This window comes from Syngnathus acus, chromosome 23 (assembly GCF_901709675.1).
Source record: "Syngnathus acus chromosome 23, fSynAcu1.2, whole genome shotgun sequence".
Lineage (NCBI taxonomy): Eukaryota > Metazoa > Chordata > Actinopteri > Syngnathiformes > Syngnathidae > Syngnathus > Syngnathus acus.
The window spans coordinates 6,061,693-6,083,293 of record NC_051107.1 but is presented as its reverse complement, the minus strand read 5'-3'; the positions used below and the strand labels follow the sequence as shown (position 1 = coordinate 6,083,293).

The following is a 21,601-nucleotide window of genomic DNA, read 5'->3' as shown; positions in this document are numbered from 1 at the left end:
CCACATTTTGGTAATTACAAATATTTCGAGACATACTTTAAATGTGACACAATTTGGGAGTCCCCGAAAGCTCAACACACACGTTGACGACAAGTGCGACCGCACACGCGCACTCCAATCTGGCGTCCTCAGGTGTGCGTGCATGTTCTAGAAATACACCCATCAATCATGTCGCTGACAACGCTCCTCCTCGCTTCTCCCGGCCGCCACCACGACGCTCAAGGTGAAGGAGGGCGCCGCTGCTTCGCGCCCGATAATAACTCACCTGTGGCGCGCGCGCACGCACCGCCACGCACACGCCGCAACTAAAGTGTGGGCGGTGGCGTCAAAGTGTACCGAAGCAGATTTACTGGCCCGATGGTGGTGTTCCAATGTGCTTCTTATCGACTCAGTCGGGGATTTAGTGGGGGCGCTAAGGTAGCCCGCTAGCAAAGGCGGGCTAGAAATATTGATACGCTCGTTAAAACGACAACATTGGCCATGAAGAGCTTGCAGAATATCGATATTTGACATTTAAAGACAAATATTGATATTTGAAACGCCGTACCGTCGCAACATTTGACGCCTATGCATTCCATAGGCGCCCTGACCGAAGCCGTAAATGTTCCCCAAGCGGCCGTGTTCAAGGTCATTCTTCACAAAAGCAAAAGAATTCCTTCCGTTCCGCCTTCGCGGCCGTTCGTGACCCGGACGACTTTGACGGCCTCAAAAGAAAACGCCGGCTTGTTTACGCGCGCTCGTCGGCGATCGATCAGAAGGTCGGCCCGGGTCTCCGCCGACACGTTTCTGCTGAGATCCTCACTCTTCGCTCCGGAAGGAAGCACGGGCGGAATTAAATGGCTTCTTTTTCCCGCAGTTGCCGCTATTTATCACTTTGAACACGCTGGGAATTGAATCCGCAGCTGGGCTGAGGGGGCGTGTTCACGCCAGCCACATTCGCCCCAACGTCTGACAGGCCCCTTTTAGCACGCCTCTGCATTAAAAGGTGATAAAAAAAAATGACAAATGATAACCTCAAGAGACTTAAGGGAGCCCACACAAATGGGGCCAGGGCTCTCGCGGGGATATGAATCGCTCGAAAGCTTTTAAATGGATGATTTGTCGATAAAAAAAGATCAGAGGTAAATCAATAAGGGGGCAGCGCGGTCCCGCAAGGTTGTGGTGCGTTCCATAAAAATGGGAAATTGGAAACTGCGTCGTAAGATTGGAGAAAATACATTTAGCGAATAGAAACAAATAGTACTAGCTTAGCCTAGCAGGGCTAAATCGACAGTTTCAGCTTAAAACGGAAAGTGAAGAGAAGAGATGCAGCTTTTCCCTTTGATAATTTTTCCCTTGCGCGTGGGAGGATGCAAGTACACGGGACACTGGGCGCGGAAACTGGGCCAAGGAATAATATTACGTGAGCACACAATGACCACCGAGAAGAAAAAGATGCGGGACTCAGCGTTTTGACAAGCAGACTCAAAAATGTTTTGTCTAAACTTTTTGGGCAACAAATCAAAGACTGCACTTCACATTGAACTACTTTTAATGAAGCCACTCGAGCAAGCTATAGAAAATAAATAAACCATTTGAAGCAATTTATGGGGAGGAAAAATGAGCGGGGCGGAATCTGAAAAAAAAAAGTTTGGTTTGATGTGATTTCATCCGTCAGTTTGTGTCCAAGTGCTGGTGCTTTTTTTTTTTTTTTTTTCTTCCTGACTCGAATTCTTTGATGTCTGTTTCCAGAGCTTCCGTATGGCTGGGAGAAAATCGACGACCCCATTTACGGCAGCTACTATGTGGAGTAAGTCGGCCGCATCAAAGGCGCTCAATGCAAAATCTCCGTTTTTTGCTCACAGTACCTATTCCAAACCAAAATAAAAAGCCATTCTTTTTTTCTCCTTTCCGAGCCGGTTCTGCGGCTCGCTTACGTAACGTGGCGGCGGGCCATTTAATTAATCATCGTAGCGAGAGACGAGCCCGCTCGCCCGCCAGCCCGCCGCAGCGCATCTTAACCGCTGATTATCTTTTTGTCGTTGTCACGGCGCAGCCACATAAACAGGAGGACCCAGTTTGAGAACCCGGTTCTGGAGGCCAAGAGGAGACTCCAGCAGGAGCAGCAGATGCAAAGTCAGGGGCTCTCCTCGCTCCCGCTTCCCGCCATCTACAGAGGTAATCAGCCGCCATCATCTAGCGATTATTCATTCGTGGAAATATGGATTTTTATTTCCTCCAGCAGCAGCGGCAGGAGCAATAAATCCTCTTAAGGAACCTCTAGCCACAGGCCTCTTCATTAGGTACCCCATTTATGAGCATCCTGAACGCTAGCGAGTAGTCGGAGGCTAAAAAAATAAAAGAAGCCATCAATAACTAGTGATGACCTGCTAATCGCACAAAAGTGACATGAGTGTACCTAATGAAGTGTCCGTTGGCCTTTCACCTCCGCTTGTTTACCCCACTGGAGTGGCAATGATGGGATGGCGACCCATCCCAGTGAGGTTCTCTCTCTTCCACCTTGTCCTCCCTCCCAAATGTCAGTGCAAGATGGCGGCCCGTGCGCCGCCCGCTCGGGCCCGGCGCCGGAGCGCTGCCGCAGCCTGAGCGACCTGTCCTCCCGCTCGCCGCCGGCGCCACGGCGCCCGGCCTCGCCTTTCGCCGCCGCTGCCGTCTCCCCGTTGCGGCACGTGCTGACCCGGCGGATGAACATGAGCCCCCGCCGCCACCGCCATCCTCGCACCCACCGTAGCCCCTCGCCTTTGTGCCATTCCGTCAGTAAGTAGGTCGGAGACGACGGAAGAATGCGGCGGGCTAGCTCCCGATTGCTAGCTCTTGCTTCCCGTTGAGGCGGCGTGGCAGGAAGTGAGCTTGACTCCCCTCCCCAATCGTCTTTCCCGTCAATGGAACTTTTCCCTGAATGGCAGCATGCCGCTGGCTGAATTCCCGCCGCTCCGGCAAGGGAGCCCCCCCCCCCCCTTCCGCCATATTCCTCGGAGAAGAGCCGGCCGGCCCTCCACACCCGCATTGTGATTGTCCCACCACCCGCATTCCCTGCCAGTATTCTGACGAGCTTTCGCCCCGACCCACGTTGGCTTTGAAGCCCTTCAATCCAATCCTGCCAGTCACGGATGCCTTTTGTGTGTGTGGATGTGTGTGTGTGTAACGGCCATGCTCCTTTTGGTTGGGTGACAGAGAAGCCGCTGTTCACACGCGACCCCACGCAGCTGAAAGGCAGCTTCCTATCCACGGCGCTCCACAAGAGCAACATGGGCTTCGGCTTCACCATCATCGGCGGCGACGAGCCCGACGAGTTCCTGCAGGTGAAGAGCGTCATCCCCGACGGGCCGGCCGCCGCCGACGGCAAGATGGCCACAGGTAGGAAGCCCCCGTGTAGATATGCATTGTGGGGACTAAAGTATTAGGATGGGGGACGATACGTTCAAGATGTGGACTGTCCCAATATTTATGTGTAGATCTTCCCCCAATTCCCGACCCGCCTCCTCAGACGCGGCGGCGTCCTACTTGTAGCCCACACTAGCACACGACACAAAGTGGTGCCGAGGAGGTGTGAAATTCTCGCTAACGTTCTTTCGGCACGATGACACAACGGGGAACGCGGGGAAAGCGCGGCAGGGAATTCAAAGAACAAGTGTCGGCGCCTTCGCCTCCCGTCACCTTCGCCGATGTTCCCCCCGGCCGGCGCAAAGCAGATATTTAACGGCTGCTTTTATGACGCGCTCTTTTTTAGCGCTGAAGGACACTGAGCGAGCACACGCTTTGTGTTTTAATCAATGAGCGAAGGAGCTTGGCAGTATTTTAGCCCCGCCCCCGTAGGCTATGACGACATCTGTAACAGAGCGGCATGCTAGAAAAAAATCTGTTTTGTTTTGTGAGCCAATATAACAAAGGTGCGACATCATGTTATATAAACGACACAAAAAAGGCTAAAAAGAGAAACTTGCACTTCAAGCGTGTCCTTGTGGTCTCCAGGCGACGTGATCGTATACATCAACGACTTGTGCGTGCTGGGCACCACGCACGCCGACGTGGTCAAATTGTTCCAGTCGGTTCCCATCGGGCAGAGCGTGACCTTGGTGCTGTGCCGCGGGTACTCGCTGCCCTACGAGCCCGACGCCAACAACGCCGACGGCGCCGCCGCCGCCGCCATCATCTCCCCGCTGGGCATCATGGAGCAGCGCCCCCTTATGGTGAACGGTCGCCCCGGCTACGATAACTACCTGGACTACATGTCCCGCACGACCCGCTTGGTCCCGGGCGCGGGTCAGGACCACCAGCCGGACGCCCAGCCGGACGCCCCCGACGGCCTCTCGGTGGCGTCTCAAGGCGAGTTGCTGACGCTGACCCTGGTGAAGGGCGCCGACGGCTTCGGGTTCACCATCGCCGACGGCGCGGCGGGCCAGCGCGTCAAGCAGCTCCTGGAGCCGTCCGGGTGCCCGGGGGTCAACGAGGGCGACCTGATCGTGGAGATCAACAAGCAGGCGGTGCTGGGCTTCACGCACGCCCAAGTGGTGGACATCCTCAAGGAGTGCGCCGTGGGCACCGAGACCTGCCTGGTGGTGCAGAGACCCGTCACAGGTGAGAGCGACTTTAGCGCCCTCTTCTGGCATCTTTGGGCATTTCAGAAAACCTAAAAAAAAAAGAGAAATGCGGCTCGCGTCGCCTGTCACACTTCCTGTGGCGTCATTTCAGCCCGTCTGCTCATATTAGCGCCCGGAGGCTCGGCGTGGACCCAGTGTCTCTCACACACACACACACACACACACAGACACACACACAGCCACCGTTTGCCACGCTGCTCATGCTAAGCTGTTATGTCATGATTAAACGATGACATCATGTGACACCGGCGCCGCGCTTCATTAGGCGCACCTGCACCACATGTCAGGATGAATCATCCTTACCGGATATAATAAACATATTGTTGCGTATCTCTTTTAATAAGGCAACTAATAACTTTGCTCACATTCTTGGCTTCTTGCCTCAACTTCATTTCCATTTGAATTAATGAGGAATTTAGCTCTCTCTAATTTAATCGAATTTGCCGCAAAAACGATGCACTGTTCTCGTAGAAAGCGGAAATATATTTTGCTCTTTCATTTAAAATAATAAATCGATGTAATTAATAATAATAACTAAAATATAGATTCATAATAGTAGAAATCATGCTCATTTGACTTGAGGTCCAAAAAAGAAGCCAATCTTGCAGACAATCTTTGAGAGTTGGATGAGTGGCAATAAACAAACATTTACTTCCTTTTGGCACGACCTTTATAGACGCCGAGAAGGTTGACGTTGTTAACGCTGTCAACAAGAGATGATGTTCTTCGCTGTGGATTATAAAAGTTCTGTTTGGCTTGTAAAACGCCCAACTTTTTCCCTGAGGTCCAGTTTGGCCTCGCTAGCAGCCGACGTGCCCAAGTGACTCAATTCTCCTTTACCTCGTCATTGGATTCATGTTCGGGTGGACATTGAAATTTGCTAATGATGACTAAAGACCCGATTCTAATCTTTTTTTTCCGCAAGCCTAGCCAAATTCACTTACACGCCAAAATCAGATAGCGTCCATCTACGGATAAAAATTCTAATCAATCACGTACGTCAAGTTTGGCTTGGTTTTGATTTCACTCTCCCAAGCATTAAATGAGTGATGGCCGTAAATGAGTGATGGCCGTGACTTTTATGGACGGCGGCGGTGATGGTAATGCCGAGCAGGGCCTTCCCACAAGATTTGCCGCTTTGTCTGTGCAGAATCGGGAGCCCCGAGGACTACTTTTCCCGCAGAGCCCTCGCCGGGTAGAGTGCCTCGTCGGTCGCTAGCGAAAGCGCACGCCGCGGGAACCCGCCGCTCATCCGGCTGCGTCTGTTTGTAGAGTACCAGGACATGGAGGTGAACTTGCGGAGGCACAAGTCCGGCTTCGGCTTCAGGGTCCTGGGCGGGGACGAGGCGGGCCAGCCTGTGAGTCCGGAGGCACGTGACAAGGTTCGTATAGCGAAATCGAATCTAATTTAATCTAATCCTAATTCGGATCCATTTTGCGTTTCCCCCCCCCCCCCCCCGATAGATCTTAATCGGCGCCATCATCGAGAAGAGCCCGGCGGACGTGGACGGGCGTCTGCGTCCCGGCGACGAGCTCCTCTTCGTGGACGGCATCCCTGTGGTGGGCAAGCCGCATCGCTACGTCATCGACCTGATGCACAGCGCCGCGCGCAACGGACAAGTCAACATGATCATCAGGAGGCGGAGGCAGGCGGCAGGTTTGTCCAGCGTCGCCTCCTGACGGAATTCCACGCCAGACGCTACGTTGCGGTTCTCGAGCGTACCTCTCGTTGTAGGCGACTCGTGTCAGGAGAACGGGCGCCACTCGGGCTCCACGCAGCACAGCTCGCCGCGGAGCGACCTGACGGACGCCAACAACGCCACCCAACCCAGCGACGTCCTCATCCACCGGAAAGAAAGCGAAGGCTTCGGCTTCGTCATCATCAGCTCGCTCAACCGGCCCGAGGCGCCCGCCGCCAACCGTAAGGCGCTCAAAAGTATCGAGACGCCGCTCTGCCGCCGTCGGTCGCTGACCCTTTGTGTCCGACAGCGGTGCCGCACAAGATCGGGCGGATCATCGAGGGCAGCCCGGCCGACCGCTGCGCCAAGATGAAGGTGGGCGACCGCATCCTGGCCGTCAACGGCCAGTCCATCGTCGACATGCCGCACGGCGACATCGTCAAGCTCATCAAGGACGCCGGCCTGAGCGTCACGCTGAGGATCGTCCCGCAGGAAGGTCGGTTTGTCGCAAAAGCGCTCGCTGCAGACTCGGGATCGACAATCCCCGACTTGGTTGTAGCCGAGGCGAGCAACCCGCCGTCGGCGCCCGCCTCGGAGAAGCCGAGCCCCCTGGCGCAGCAGAGCCCCAAGACGCAGCCGCCCGCCGTCGGCCCGCAGCCCGACCCGGGTGCCGCCGAGTCGGACGCCAAAACCCAGCGGAGCCCTGTCGGCGGCCAGCTGCCGGCACCCCCGACGCAGACCTATCCACACGAGGGCAGGTAACAAACTGCCGCAAATTATTATGATTATTTTTTCTTCTCCACACAACTGGTGTAATTGTCTGAAACGTACCCAGTTACAGATCGGAGGTGAAAGCCCGGCAGGACGTGAAACCGGACATCCGCCAGCCGCCCTTCACCGACTACCGGCAGCCGCCCGTGGACTACCGGCACCCCCCGGTGGCCGACTACCGCCAGCCGCCCACGCTGGACTACCGCCACCCACCCCTCTTGGACTTCCGGCCGCAGTTTGCTGTGGCGGACTACCGCATGCCGCCGGTGCAGGTAAGCGAGGAGAAGCGGGAGCGTCTCTGCCGTCCGACGTGACGCCGGCAACGCTTTGCCCTCCTCAGCTGTCGCAGGACTTTGACTTCTTCACGGTGGAGCTGGAGAAGAGCGTCAAGGGTTTCGGCTTCAGCATCCGCGGAGGTCGGGAGTACAAGATGGACCTGTTCGTCCTCAGGCTGGCCGAGGACGGCCCGGCGCTACGCAACGGCAGGATGCGGGTACGCCGCAAAAGCCCAAGCGGCTTCATCTCTAAATCATCATCATTCATTCTGGGTCCCATCAGGTGGGCGACCAGATCATCGAGATCAACGGCGAGACCACGCGGGACATGACCCACGGGCGCGCCATCGAGCTGATCAAGTCGGGCGGCAGGCGTGTGCGTCTCCTCTTGAAGCGGGGCACGGGACAGGTCCCCGACTACGGTGAGTCAGCCTCGGCCCGGCTAACATCACGCGGATGACGCGCTCGCGGCTGATCTCGTCCGCTAACCGCCGTGGTGTCACTAACTGATTGCTCTAGGTTGTCGCCCCCCCTTCTTTAGGAATGGTATCTTCCGCTCACTCCATGTGCATGAAAAGTGACACGCATGGCGCCCCCTATTTCGTCCTCATGGGGCACCCCAAGGACACGGTTTGTGGCCGAGCCAAATCTTCTTCTTCTCGCCCCTCGCTCGCGCGTGTGTGTGTGTGTGTGTTCCTAATATTTTGACTCTCCACCTCAGACAAATAATCATAGAAAACAAGCTCGCGGTGTGATTTTTTTATTTTAGCACCACCCGAGGTGCTCATTTGCATACCAAATGGTTATGCAAATAATGCAGGCTTGTTGTTCTATGTTTTTTTTTCAACATTTCAGCACTAATGCTACACACTGGCGTGATCGTGCATCATCCTGTGTGTGTTTTTGTGCTTCCAGCAAAGAACAAAAGACAATTTGGACAAAAGGATTGGGACACACATTGACTCAATGAATTTAAAATGAGTCCTTTGAGCTTTTTCATTTTGGATACTCATGCTGTGTCCCAATACTTTTGTACAAAACGTGTGTGTGCTGGTAAATGCTGTTTGAGTTGCCATAGTAACCATGAAAGTTTAAGCATGTCTCAGCATGTAAATACGAAGGCCGACATTTTGTAAAAATAATTGTCTAAATGGATAATTGGAGGCGCACTTTTGCTAATGGCTAGCCGCTAACCTGAACGCTTGTTCGCTGACGCCCATATTACTCACCAGGCAAGGCCCCACCTTTTGAAGCCACACACTCTCAAAGTCACAGACTTTTTGTTGGCGTCTATATAATCAATTTTTACCTGAGGAATCGATGGGATCGTTTTGAAGCGTTTCCCTGTGGCATGCGTTTCATTTTGACGGCATGCCGGCGGCTGTTGCGGTGGCATGCGTCCGTCGCGTTACTCTCTTCTTTTTACGTCCGTCCTGACCCACGTTCCCGCCGCGACTGTCTTCCAGACAATGGCGCCTCTTGGGACGCTCGCCCTTCAGCCTCTCCAAGCCTGCCGGAAGTAACCGCGCCGCTCGATAGACTTTCGGCGGCGAGCGTAGGGAGCGACGGCGGCCGGTCCGCCCGCGAGGGATGCGAGGAGCGCCGTGCCGCGCCGGGACGCCAGAGAATTCCCGGAGGAAGCGGCTTTCTTGCCACTCCCGCCGTGCACGCGAACGGGACGAACAGGCCGGGCCCGGAGCCCGGGCGGGAATCGGCGGCCGGGAAGTCCGCCGTCTCTCCGGGGCCCTGGAAGATCCCCGGATGGGACAAGCTTCCCGGCGCGCTGCGGGCGGGAACTTGGACCAGCTAACGGCTCGACCCACCGAGGAAACCGATCGACTCGTTTTATTTATTCGACTACGGACTAAATTATTGGACACCCTCCACCTTAAAAACTGGACGTTCATCCACTTTTGTTTGGAGGAATCAGCCGAAACTGAGAAGCAATCAAATGTAAGCAGATTTTGATACGACAAGCCGGACTCAATGGGGTCTCTTTTTCTCGGACTTTGCCTTAACCGGACTGCGTGGGCCCAACAACAATCACCGTGTAAATAAAACAGAAGGCTGAGGAATGACGCCGAGGAGGGCATGGAGTGCCTTAGGAAGGAGCGAGGGGCGGAGCGTAGATGTTTTTAACCAAGGCTGCTAGTAACCACGACGACCATACATGACGTACTGTGAATCTGATTCTGTCGACATCTCGTGCGCTTTTTTGTCCCGCTGGTCCTTAAGTCTGCCAAAATGGCTTGGCTCGTGTGTATTTTTGTACAATCAAGTCTGTAGCGCTAACAGTGTTTTAAAGCAGAAGTCATCTCGGTCGCCACGGTGACAAGGGACTGTCAAGCACAACTTGGAAGCATCTTTTGTCTTTTTCATCACTTTTGTTGGCCAACGAAAACCAAAACGTGAGTGTGTGCGTGCGTGCGTGTGCGTGTTGATGACACAGCTCAGAATCACTGTGTAGTGTAAAACAGAAAAAAAAAAAAAAAACGGTGGTCGCCAGACTTGTAGGTATGCGGAGCAACTATTTTTATGAGGAAAAATGCAACACTACGAAAATATTAACTTGTTTTTGTTCCCAGAAATCTCGTATGATACTCTGAAGACTAAAATAAAACGTTGACACAATAGCAACGCTATGTATTGACTCACTGTGCCGCAAACAGCAAACGAAGGAGTATTTTTTTTTAAATAATTCATATGCGGAATAAACTGGGGTGATTAATTACATAGCAGTGATTAATTTGGTGTTTCTGAAGCAGCTCACTGTTGCGCATAGAAGGAGGTTATAATTAAATTAGCTCACTCAAATGGAGTTCTGTTCACGTTTGTGATTTATTAACTATGTTTAATCTTAAATTGTGCGTTTATTTTTTTTTAATACAGTATAATCATTGTTCGGTTGGATAAACGAGGTTTGCACATTTGGAATTGTAGTGCTTACGTTTGTCCACACGAGGGCGCGCTGAATGAAAATGTCTGTTGTCTTCCCCTGAATGTCCACCGGAGGGCGCTGTTGTCTTGCTTTTAAACCCGTTTGGCTTTCCTCGTCACGTTATTAGTTTTTATTAGACACATGCTCATTTTTCATAGGCGTCCTCTGTGTTGTGCAATGTCCGTAACACTTTCTCCTGGTGTGGTTTACCGTCATCGTGCTGTAGTTCCTCTTCCGTTTTTTTTCGGTTCAGACTTTTTCTTATCGTGTGGTCATTGAAATGAGCACAGTTTGACTGAACCAAGTGTCAGGAACCTGTTGGCGGTTAAATGAATGTGTTGCATTCAATCTGAAAGACAATGAGAGTCCACAAAGCGTTTGTGAAACCGCAAATCCTCATTATATGCATGATGCAACAATTGTAAAGTCACGACAGGTTGACTCGCATGACTTGTTTTCCTGGAACAACCCGTCGAGGCAGCGGAAATCCCGCAAGTATGACTGTTCCTATTTTGCAAAGTTTTGCATGTTATTTGTCTTGATGTATTCACTGCTTTTCATAATGATTGCCATCTGCACAAAGTTTTTTCACAGTCACTGAGCCATAGGTGTGAAATCCGACAGCATCACAGACGTCATCTGCAGAGGTGACAGTGGGCTCCCCAAAAGGCTCGTTGGCGTGTCACTTACCGTGATGGAGTCTGGTCCGTTTCGATACACGCCTGCATATACATGCATACTTGACATTCCACAGACACGGCTGCTGCTGCTCAGCCTGTTCTGCTATATGACGCTCACGTCACCATGGAGGAAGCTTTTAGGTGTCCTCCATACTTGTGGCTGCATGATTGACAAATGCGATTCTATTTAAAGGAAAATAGGTTCCAATGAAAGAAGGCTTCAATGAAATGATTCGAATCATTATGAATAGAATATCCAATGTGTTGAAGTACTCTCACGATGTGAAGAAAGTATTTGGGTAGCTATCAGGAAGATAAAGATACTGCTGGAATTTCTGGCATGTAATCAATGTCTGCCTGGCACCGTAAAGAGGCGGAGTATCGTTGACGTGTATCCATTTGGTGTTCAGGGCAACGGCGTGAACAATTACAATGCATTAATTGTTTTGTTACTTCCAAGAAACGTCTGGCTGCCTGCCTGCGTGCGTGCGCGCGTGCGTGCGTAGCCTACATAGCGCTCGGCGGAAATTTCAACGCCATTCGGTTGACGAAAGGCAAGGGCTGGGTGGGGTGACACGTACTGTACCCGTTCATTCAGCTACCACATTTGTCATCGGGGCCGGGCGGAGGCGTTCTTTTTTTTTTTTTCCTCTCTCTCCAACAGAGTCGGTGTTTGAGCATCCGTTGGACGAGGGGGGCGGCCGGTGGGAGGAGGCAGAGAGACCACAGCTGCCGCACCGCACTGCCTCTTTTGACAGGCGCGAGAGAACGGAAGCAAGCTCGCCGCTCATGGCTACGGTAAGAAGCCGTTTATTCAGCCCATTTTCGGCCGCGAACGGCGGCTCGAGCGTTGAGTCTCGAGGGCCGTGTGGGGAGGCGACGAGCGGCGGAACGCAGCCGCTCCGGCTCGGCTCGCCTCCCCACCCTGGAGCATCTTCGGTTTTTGTCGGCTGCGTGGCGGGAGTGAGGAACAGTCGAGAGATCGACTACAAATGTCGTTTGAACGATACTTGTTAACATGCCGAGTCGTTTCGACGGCTTTAACGGCTGGAGTGCTTTACTTCAGAGGGGCGGACGTGGCGACGCCCGACGCCGCCTTGGATGGCTGGGCGTTGGGCGACGCGAGAGTCAGCAAGCCGGCGGTTAGCTCGCCTCCGTTAGCCCCGCGCACGCCGGAAGCGACGATGGTGGCCTTCAATATGAAACAACGTGGTGTTTTCTGGTTACAGTATTTCTTTTTAACGCTGGAGTCATTGTACGTATTATTATTTTGAATGTTTAAGCTTACTTCAAATTGAGTCCCACTTTTCGCTTGTTAGTGAAGTAGCGGACCAATGATAAGCAATTTCCTGACGTGTCAAAGTCGCACTCGTACTTTCAAAAGCTGCTTAGTCCATTATTATCCATCCATTATTATTTTTGACTCGAACTACGACTGGCAATAATAAAGTAGGAATAATCAACATAATAATACGGGGAGAAGCGTCCCTGTGGTTTTTCTCATTTCAAGTTAATGTCAACTTGTATTCTTTGAACAAACCGGAAGTGTGCGTCGTTTACCGTGTCTGCCTTGATGAATGCTTAAACATGATGATTTGGTTTAAATCTCCTCAAAAATGTATCTTGTGATGCCTTTTATGTTTGCAGTATATTATTATGTGACCTATATAATGTGTGCTATTAGAATTACTTTGTACTTATTTGGGAGACTTTCATTCTAAATGGCAATAGTACTGTAAAATAGCAGAATTCTTCCCATGTAGCAAATTCACCTTGAGCCGCCTCCCCCCCACCACATTGTCTCGGCATGTGCGCTTTTAATAACCAGAGAGGGGCGCTACACGGGTGGCATGACATTGAACCCCTGCGTAAAAGGGCGTGGCGTTAATAGCATGTCACCAGCCCAGTGATGGAGTGGCCTGATGGGACCAATGAGCATCACTCACTCACTCACACTGGCTGTCATCCAGTTCTGTACAGTACAAGAACCTTCGTTCCAACCGTGCTAATGTATACACGCGCGACACCGCTAATTATAGCACGCGAAGTCTCGGCCAAGTTGGCCAAGTCACATTTGTAGCCCAAGGTGGCCGTTTGAAAAGGTACTGACAGCGAATGTCACTGTCACGGGGTTTCGTCGCTTTGACCCATTTTTCAACTGCTGACTTGATAGCAAGAAGACATGAAAGTGAATCAGAATGACACAACAAAGTCCTTTTCAGGAAATGAAACGTCAGATTCTCCTTCTCGACCTTTTGGTCCCGGTGTGGATTTCTCGGTCCGGGTCGGACGGCGGGCGACGCTCCGACACGATGTCTGCCATCCAGGAGACGCTTCATGTTGACTTTGATAACTCGTGATTGGCAGTTGAATGTTGACAGACACATAGAATCTGAATTTTATTTGATTATGTCTTTGTTTCCTTTTTCTTTTTAATCTGTGTAATCTTGTAAGATTAGAGCAGGGCCACGCCATCATAGAAGCGACTTCCTGCCTGCTTTCAAGCGTACTAGCGCAATCGTGCAAGCCTTCCATTCCCCCCCCCTCGGCCGCCACTCTGGCCGGCTTTTGTCCGCCCGTGATGCTATCAGCCCGAGTGCATCTGTCTAGCGCCGCCGCGGTCCCCGCACGCACGGATCCGCTAATGGACGGTCCGAGGCATCGTAGGTCTCGAAAGAAGGCCGACTCTCGACGGCGGCGCCTCGACGACTTAAGTCGCCGCTCGAAAACCCGATTCTTTAATCGTCTTCCTCGCTGACAGCACCTCTGGCATCCATCTGAGATTTGAGGCGTTTAATCCAGGAGCTTGTCGACACTGCAGTAACATTTCCCTTGTCAGGTGCTAATCCGTGGTGAAGTTCTGAGACACTTTGGATTTATACTTTGATGTGTGCAAGGTTCAGCTGAGTATAAATCATACACAGAGGTGTTGTTATTTAATACAGCAGGCGACAAGGAAGCGAGTGTGCAAGCACGCCATTGTTTAGTTCAGTGGGAGGATTTGGTTCCCACGTCCAGGCGGGATTCGGGCCGACCTGCCGGGAATCTGCCGCGTACCAAACAAGACTCGATAAACGTGCTGATGTCAGGTCGACCTCGGAGAAATGCAACGCCGCCGCTGCCAGAGAATATCCTTGCCAACCGAGAGCTTCTTACGCACTTGATCTTTTACGGTCAACACGGCGAAACCAGGAAGTTTCGACACCTATGACTCGTCATGCGGGTCCAAACGGGCCACAGAATTCGTGAATCATTCACCTTATTAACCCAAATTTGCAGCTGCGCTGGCGTCCCACCCCGCCGGATGGCCTCGGAGGCGGCGTTTGTGGTCCGAAGGGAACTGGCCGCCCGCCATCGCCCGATTTATTGTATCGAGTTGGCCCAAATAATGTGGCACGCTCCATTACTCTCCGCCGGTGCGCGGGATATGATCTAATTAAATTGCAGGGGCGGGGCCGGAGAGCACGGCGTGTCACCGGGAGACGACGAGCGGCGCATCTGGGTCGGGTTCCGCCAGGCTAAATGATATTTGCATCACGAGGCCTCGCCCTCGCTTAAAACGACTCATAAAGCTCCAGTCAAAGCGTCACCGGCAAGATTCGCGGACCCGACCGAGCGCTCGGGATATTTGATTGTTTTTAAGCGTACCTATGTTCTCCCGCATGCAGGATCAGTGCAAAGACCGGTTCCCCATCTGGGAGCAAGCGGACGTCCGGACCCGACCGAGGGTGACGTCCGTGGCCGAATTCTACGCCGACAAGAACGTGCTCATCACGGGGGCCACGGGCTTCATGGGCAAGGTTCTGGTGGAGAAGCTGCTGCGCTCCTGCCCGGACGTGCGGGCGCTCTTCCTGCTGGTGCGACCCAAAGCCGGACAGTCCATGCAGCAGAGGGTGGACGACATGATGAAGTGCAAGGTGAGGTTGAAATTTGCAAAACGCTCGCGATGCGTGAAGTTGAGCGTTGGTGTCGCCGCAACAATTTGTCATTCATTGTCAAAAATGTGTTTCTAATTAGCAAATGTTGCCTTGGCGACCATGATTATTTTAAGAATCTGTTCCTGGGGGAACAAGGACAGCCAGGTGGTCAGGCAGTGGAGGAGTGGGCAGAGAGAGCGGCCAAGCGTGACTCATCAAAGCTCAGGATTGACACGGGACGAGGTGGCCCAGCGCGTTCTGCTTTGCCGCCGCCGCCGGCTGGCGGGCCCTCACCAGGTCCACCCGTCAAGCTCGGTGATTGCGAGGAACAAAAGAAAGCAGAATAGCTGCTAGAGGAAAAACCCGTTCTGCGCGCTCGCCTCGCCGGGCATGTCAAGACGGCGACCTTTGAGCGCTCGTATTGTCAGAGGGAAGCATTTGGGTGTGAGATGGGATGCGATAAGCCTTCGACACTTGAATGAGGAATGAGTTGTTTAACGGCAGTTACGTTGCAACGGCCGCAATTTCTCCGGTGGTCGTAAAGAAATATTTGCTACTTCCTCAGAGGCGTCGTCATGCATTGACCTTGAGCGGGCGAGCGCGTGACTGCAGGGGTGCGTGCGTGTGTGGAACTATTGTTTGCCGGCGCCCGGCACCAAAGAGCCGGTCGAGCGTCCCACGGCGTCGTCCTCTTGCACAAAGGCCGACGTTGAAGCAGCGCTGGCACCCCCCTCCCCCTTCCCCCCCCACACACGCGCGACCCCTGTAACCCCGGCCATCATCCTCGCCAATGACTCCCTTGACACGAGCCGCGGAAGTTGACAACCCATCACGAGTGGCCCAAAGGAACTGTCAGGGAAAACCGCAAAGCAACATTTAGTTTTTTAAGCATTTGTGGACGACACGGCCACCCGCCCCGCCTCCTCGGTGCCAGCTGCTGGCTCGCAGGGCCGTAATGTTTGCGTTGCATAACGCTTGGTGCAAAAACAAAAAAAAAACCACGTCCCTCCCCGCTCCCGCTCGGTCCGGCCGCGTTTCCAGGCGATGGCCTCGGATGGATGCGGCGCACGAACGCAAACAGCTGTTCACCGTCGGCGGCATTTCAGAAGCATCCTTTTCCTTCTCCGCAGCGGGAAAGCATCCGACCGGTCCCCGTCGGCCGCCCCTCCGTGTTCACCAAAGAATAGAGGTCTTTATCAGGCAGGGGGCGGGATTGTGTGCACGCAGGGTTCAGTTAATCCCTCGCCGCGTGTCGGAATGCCGCCCGACCCAGAATGACCAGTTTGGATTCCCGTTGGCGTCAGCCGCCGTCCATCATGGACTCGATCATCTTGAGTTTGAAGTTTGGAAAGGCCTCTCCTTGCTGTGACGCACGCACGCACGCACGCACAAAGTGAGGCTGACTCACCTGCGCCAGCACCGGCTACTGACGTACATTCCGAGCGCTGACTCAGGTCTCGATTATTCACTCGACGCCATCGAGACAATGGCAGCCTCCGCTGAGCTATATTTGTTGGTGGCTTTTATGTTTGAGGAACAAATGCAAACCTTTGGCCATCTGCTGTTTTGCGCAGCTGTTTGACCGCGTGCGGGAGGACGACGCCGACTTCCACCGCAAGATCATCGGCGTCAGCAGCGAGATGACGGAGCCGGGCCTGGCCATCAGCCCCGAGGACGCCGACAAGCTGGCCGCCTGCGTCAACGTCGTCTTCCACTGCGCCGCCACCATCCGCTTCGACGAGCCGCTCAAGTAAATAGCCGACGGGTCGTCGTGAGCGAGCGGGAGGCCCCGCCCCGCCCCGCCTGATCACCACTTCCTGTCGCCCGCCAGACATGCTGTGCAGCTCAATGTGATTGGCACGCAGCAGCTCCTGGGCCTGGCCCGCCGCATGTGTCACCTGGAGGCCTTCATCCACATCTCCACCGCCTATGCAAACTGCAACCGCAAGCACATCGACGAGGTGGTCTACCCGCCGCCCGTCGAGCCTTGCAAGCTCATCGAGTCCCTCGAGTGAGTTGGAATGAAGATTTCCTTTGACCGGAAGTAGGTCTTAATTGCGGCGGTAACTTTCAGGTGGCTGGACGACGGCATCGTGCGGGACATCACGCCGCGGCTCATCGGCAACCGGCCCAACACGTACACCTACACCAAAGCGCTGGCCGAGTACGTGGTGCAGCAGGAGCAGGGCGAGCTCAACATCGGCATCATCCGCCCGTCCATCGTGGGGGCCAGCTGGCAGGAGCCCTTCCCGGTGAGATATCGATCTGGTAATTCCGCTCAAGTGGCGGAGGATTACGGCTCTTAATTGCCGCCGGCGAGGGGAGCGGGCCGAGTTCACGCGCGGGCCGTTCCAGAAGACGCTTAAGCTGCTTTCATCCGTCCAAACATCTTCTCCGTCCGGCGCCGAGGCTTTCCCGCCCGTCTGGCGTCAGGATTACGTTTGTGTTTTTTGCGGCTTTTCCGTATCTTGTTTTGGAAATGGTAGGACTCGGCGTGGGGGTAACACTTTGTTTTTTGTCCAATCATCTTCCAAATTGCCGTCCCAATCTAATCGGCCCACGGCCTTCACAATCTAACTTTCTCTTATCGCTCCGATTTCAACTTGATCCTCCCAAAGTCTGACCTTTGACGAGGTCAGCGTATCCTCCCATTGGCCGCTCAAAGCAAAACATGTCGACTTGGACGGCCGTTGCCCTCCGCATTACATTTAATACGTTTCGTAATCCTCACCCCCGAGTGAGTCGCGTGGAATTTTTTTAATGATCCCGCACTGACATTTTTATATGGTGCTTTCTATAATGAAGCCAAATGTCATTTTGAACTGCGGCAGTGCAAGAGAGATAAAAAAAAAAAAAGTCTTATCCATCTGTTGTCGTGGCCTTGCCTTGGCATCGGCCTTGCGTCTTTTCCTGTCGCGCGCGTTATCGGACGCGACGCGAGCCCGATGCATTTTTAATGGTCTCTAATTGACAATCGCGGCCGCCGCAGGCCGTAACGCGATACGGCCGCAACACGCACGCGTCTCTGTTAGCGTCATTGATTTGAGCTCCCGCGTTCTCCTCAGGGTTGGATCGACAACTTCAACGGGCCGAGCGGCGTCTTTATCGCTGTAAGTAGGACACCCTCCGACACGCTGCGCACACACACACACACACCTGAATGTTGTCATACGCTACCCGCCAGGCCGGCAAGGGCATCCTGCGCACCATGCGGGCCAACAACGACGCCGTGGCCGACCTCATCCCCGTGGACGTGGTCATCAACCTCACGCTGGCAGCGGGCTGGTACACAGCCGTGCACAAGTCAGTCAGTCGGCAACGCCCTCAACGTGGCCAAGATGATCCTAACCAGTCTTTCTTTGCTTCCCCGTCGTCCGCAGACCCAAAACGGCTCTGGTGTACAACTGCACGACCGGCGCCATCAACCCCTTCCACTGGGGCGAGATCGGTAGGTTGCGTCGAGTGCAAGCGCTTTGTACTTTTAGCTTCGGAAAATGGGAATTGAAGCAAAGGTGGGCCTCTTGCGCCCCCTGCTGGCCACAGAAGACAATCGGGGGAAAGAAAATCCGGATAAGTGAATTTGTGAATGCCAAACAGCCAATATGAGGAGGTCTGCTGTTTGAGCTCAAAGAAACCAAATTTAAGCCTGAAGTGCATTATTTGGCCACAATGAGCTGGATGCTCACCAAAAGGCCCACGGGCCACACCTTGGACACGCTAACCAGAGTATTATTGGATGTCATGTCATCAGACGGTCAGATTAGCAGGCGTGTGGGCAGGATATCCGGCTGTCAGTGTGTCATAGTGGGGGGGGGGGGTGTCATCTTTTTCTGCTTCCTGTCAGATTAGCGAGCACGCTGAGAATTGCTAGCAGATGGCCGCTGGCGGGATTAGGCCTCATCATCATCGGCATCACGGGAGAAAGAGCAAGCTAACATTGTGGCTATTCCACGCTCGTCTCCCGTTCCATTGATTTAGCACGCGTGTCGGAGGGCCCTCCAGTCCGCCGTCCTCTCGCATCTGGTCATCTCCCGATCGGTTGCCGTGGCAACAGAGGCCCGCCGGCCGTTGCGTGCCGTGATGTAACGGTCACGCGGCTCCTCCGGCAGCTGGGAAGCGCTCATGCGTTTTGCGTCCCTCCTCAGAGTATCACGTGATGTCGACCTTCAAGAGGAACCCCCTGGAGCAGGCCTTTCGCCGACCCAACGCCAACATCACCTCCAACTATCTCATCTACCAGTACTGGATCCTGGTCAGCCACAAGTTCCCCGCCCTGATCTACGATCTGGTTCTGCGCCTGTCGGGACAGAAGCCGCAGTAAGTCGCCTCCGGGTTGTAAGGGGCCGGGAAATGGATCTGATGCCCGTCCCTCGTGATCCCATCTAGGATGATGCGCATCTTCAACCGGCTTCACAAGGCCATCAGCCTGTTGGAGTACTTCAGCAGCCAGGATTGGGAGTGGAACTCTGAGAATATTAGCATGCTGATGTCGCAGATGAGCCCGGAGGACCGCAAGGTAGTCAGTCTCAGAGTTCTGCTGTTTCCATTTGACCTGGAATTGCCTTCACCGTGCTCTTGACAAACCGGTTTGCTTTGTCAGACGTTCAACTTTGACGTGCGCCAGCTCAACTGGCCCGAGTACATCGAGAACTATTGCATCGGCACCAAGAAGTACGTCCTGAACGAGGACATGTCTGACATTCCCGCCGCCAGGCAGCACCTGAGGAAGTAAGTCGCTCGAGAACACAGCTCTCTTGAGTTAGGTGCGCCCTCTGCTGGTCGCATCCTGCCATTGTTCAGCCCAATAAAACATTTGATTGATTTGTCTGTAAACTTATGGAGCAACACGACTGTTTTGCAGATTGCGGAACATCCGCTACATCTTCAACACGCTGCTGATGGTCTTCATCTGGAGGGTGTTCATCGCTCGCTCGCAGATGGCGCGCAACATCTGGTACTTTGTGGTCAGCCTGTGTTTCAAGTTCCTGTCCTACTTCCGTGCATCCAGCACCCTGACCAACTGACGGCGCTCCCTCGCCGGGACAGCCTCGAGCGTCCTAACAACCGACCTGTCCGTCCAGCCGCCCCGCCTCGCCCCGCCCCGCCCCCACAAAGTGTCATTGATTCTAGTGTTTTCTTTCTCCTAATATATGCAACGCAGCGCCTTTTCCCTCGCCGCCACTGCGTACTTGCCTTCTGCTTTTGTTACTTGAAACTCGGCGTCGAGTCGAAGAACTTTTTCTTTTGTGGGACCTCTGAGTCTTGTTGGATTTCTGCAGGTCTTCTATTATACTGCCTTTTTTGGAAGATGACGCACGGAAAAAAATGACTTTTCTTTTTTTTTTTTCTCCATCTGCCGTCTTTCCTACTGTTCGTCTACGACCCCTATTTGCCCTCTTTGTACTGACACTGAGTTTACTACTTTTTCATCTTTGTACTCAAAGCTTAGCGACCTCAGTGGTGTTATATATATATAAAAAATTGGCTTTTCCCACAACTTAACTGCGAGAAAAGCACACAGAAGGTTCCACAGTGTCATTATCAGCTTCCTTAACACGATAATGTATTTGCGTTAAAGGGAAATGAACAATAGATTGCGCTAATGCGTCTGTCACTAGTGTAAAAGGAGAAGGAAGAAGGGAAAAAATGTATTGGGTGGTTTGCGGCATGACGCGCTTGTAAAGTGGTTTGCTGTGAGAAAAACAAATGTGGGCATTGGTTTTGTGGCGAAAGTTGAAGGTCTAATACAAATCTGAGGGACAAAAGTATTCATCACTGAGGGGCACTTTAAAAGAAGGCGTCCACTCAAGTAAAGCAAAAGGGGCCAAGTACGCATCCATGAGGGACACCTTCAAACATGTTTGAAACTCAACCGACCGGTTTAGTTCAAAATTGAGTTTTTCCTTCGTACGTGTTCTTAATTTGAAAGATGTGTAAATAGTTATTCTTATAAAAATACCAAAAATTATTTGGGAAGTATTCTCAACATGTCTTACGAAACAGTGTTGTTGACTCTTGACGCACAAAAGCGACGAGCCATTTGGAGTTAGGCAGCGGAAAAAGGGACAAAAGTAAACATTTATGCAAAGTGTGTTTCTGTTTTGTGATGTGAGCGACCTCTTGATTTCCCAAAGAGGATTACGAGCCAAAATGTGGTCGGATTAGCACTGAAGGCCAAAGTACTGTTAACTGACGACAGCGACCACAAACGTGACGCCATCAGATGTCATATTCACCAGCGTCTGTTGTTCCATGCTTCATTAAGTGTGAAATAAACCAGACGAGAGAGTGCGCATATGTGCCGTCCACTTTTGTACCGGCAGATTGCCTTGTTTCATGTCTGTTTTTTCAAAGACAAAAAAAAATACATTTTAATTTTGCATTAAATTACACTTTGTACAAACGCTCAACATTTTTACTACTACTGTTCGTCCCACGACATATTTTTATGTATCTCTATATTTAAAACAAATGTTAAATCAATGATAAAGCGTTTTGTCAATAAATTTTGTTTATCCTTCATTATGTAGTGACATTAGCCGAGTTGACTGTTTTTGGATCGCGTCGTGACGTCACCGTTGGACGTGTAGCGTTTACGTACCTTGGCCACGAGATGGCGCTACTCCTACGCCGAAATCACATCAGTGACGATGTAGTGAATGAAATCTAATGCGCAAAGCGAGCTGGGAAGACACGTGTTGTCCTTCCGTTAAGTATTATATCGCACATTTACGTTTCCA

General features: G+C 52.7%; 2 protein-coding genes across 4 annotated transcripts in view; both read left to right on the top strand.

Annotated features, from left to right (window-relative positions):
* Positions 1 to 9,963, top strand: part of magi2a (membrane associated guanylate kinase, WW and PDZ domain containing 2a) — a 37,468-nt gene extending 27,505 nt beyond the window's left edge. Inside the window, exons 7-21 of one of the 3 annotated variants that reach the window (XM_037243262.1) lie at positions 1,732 to 1,789; positions 2,036 to 2,157; positions 3,175 to 3,357; positions 3,973 to 4,578; positions 5,752 to 5,796; positions 5,874 to 5,959; positions 6,066 to 6,258; positions 6,337 to 6,522; positions 6,591 to 6,776; positions 6,840 to 7,038; positions 7,116 to 7,323; positions 7,392 to 7,544; positions 7,610 to 7,748; positions 7,868 to 7,956; positions 8,793 to 8,930. In XM_037243262.1, coding sequence (XP_037099157.1) covers positions 1,732 to 1,789; positions 2,036 to 2,157; positions 3,175 to 3,357; positions 3,973 to 4,578; positions 5,752 to 5,796; positions 5,874 to 5,959; positions 6,066 to 6,258; positions 6,337 to 6,522; positions 6,591 to 6,776; positions 6,840 to 7,038; positions 7,116 to 7,323; positions 7,392 to 7,544; positions 7,610 to 7,748; positions 7,868 to 7,956; positions 8,793 to 8,849 — 2,510 coding nt within the window. In that variant the 3' untranslated portion in view covers positions 8,850 to 8,930. Of the gene's footprint in view, positions 1 to 1,731; positions 1,790 to 2,035; positions 2,158 to 3,174; positions 3,358 to 3,972; positions 4,579 to 5,751; positions 5,797 to 5,873; positions 5,984 to 6,065; positions 6,259 to 6,336; positions 6,523 to 6,590; positions 6,777 to 6,839; positions 7,039 to 7,115; positions 7,324 to 7,391; positions 7,545 to 7,609; positions 7,749 to 7,867; positions 7,957 to 8,792 lie in introns of all 3 variants that reach the window. The other 2 variants (XM_037243261.1, XM_037243260.1) reach the window with 2 other exon arrangements.
* A 1,611-nt stretch (positions 9,964 to 11,574) lies between these two features.
* si:dkey-97m3.1 (fatty acyl-CoA reductase 1) lies at positions 11,575 to 21,264 on the top strand. The gene is made up of 12 exons (XM_037243375.1): positions 11,575 to 11,742; positions 14,613 to 14,861; positions 16,436 to 16,611; positions 16,693 to 16,872; positions 16,936 to 17,113; positions 17,927 to 17,971; positions 18,046 to 18,164; positions 18,242 to 18,309; positions 19,007 to 19,178; positions 19,248 to 19,377; positions 19,462 to 19,589; positions 19,723 to 21,264. The coding sequence occupies exons 1-12, from the start codon at positions 11,734 to 11,736 to the stop codon at positions 19,883 to 19,885; spliced, it is 1,617 nt and encodes a 538-aa protein (XP_037099270.1). The 5' UTR covers positions 11,575 to 11,733; the 3' UTR covers positions 19,886 to 21,264.
* Positions 21,265 to 21,601: the final 337 nt, after the last annotated feature.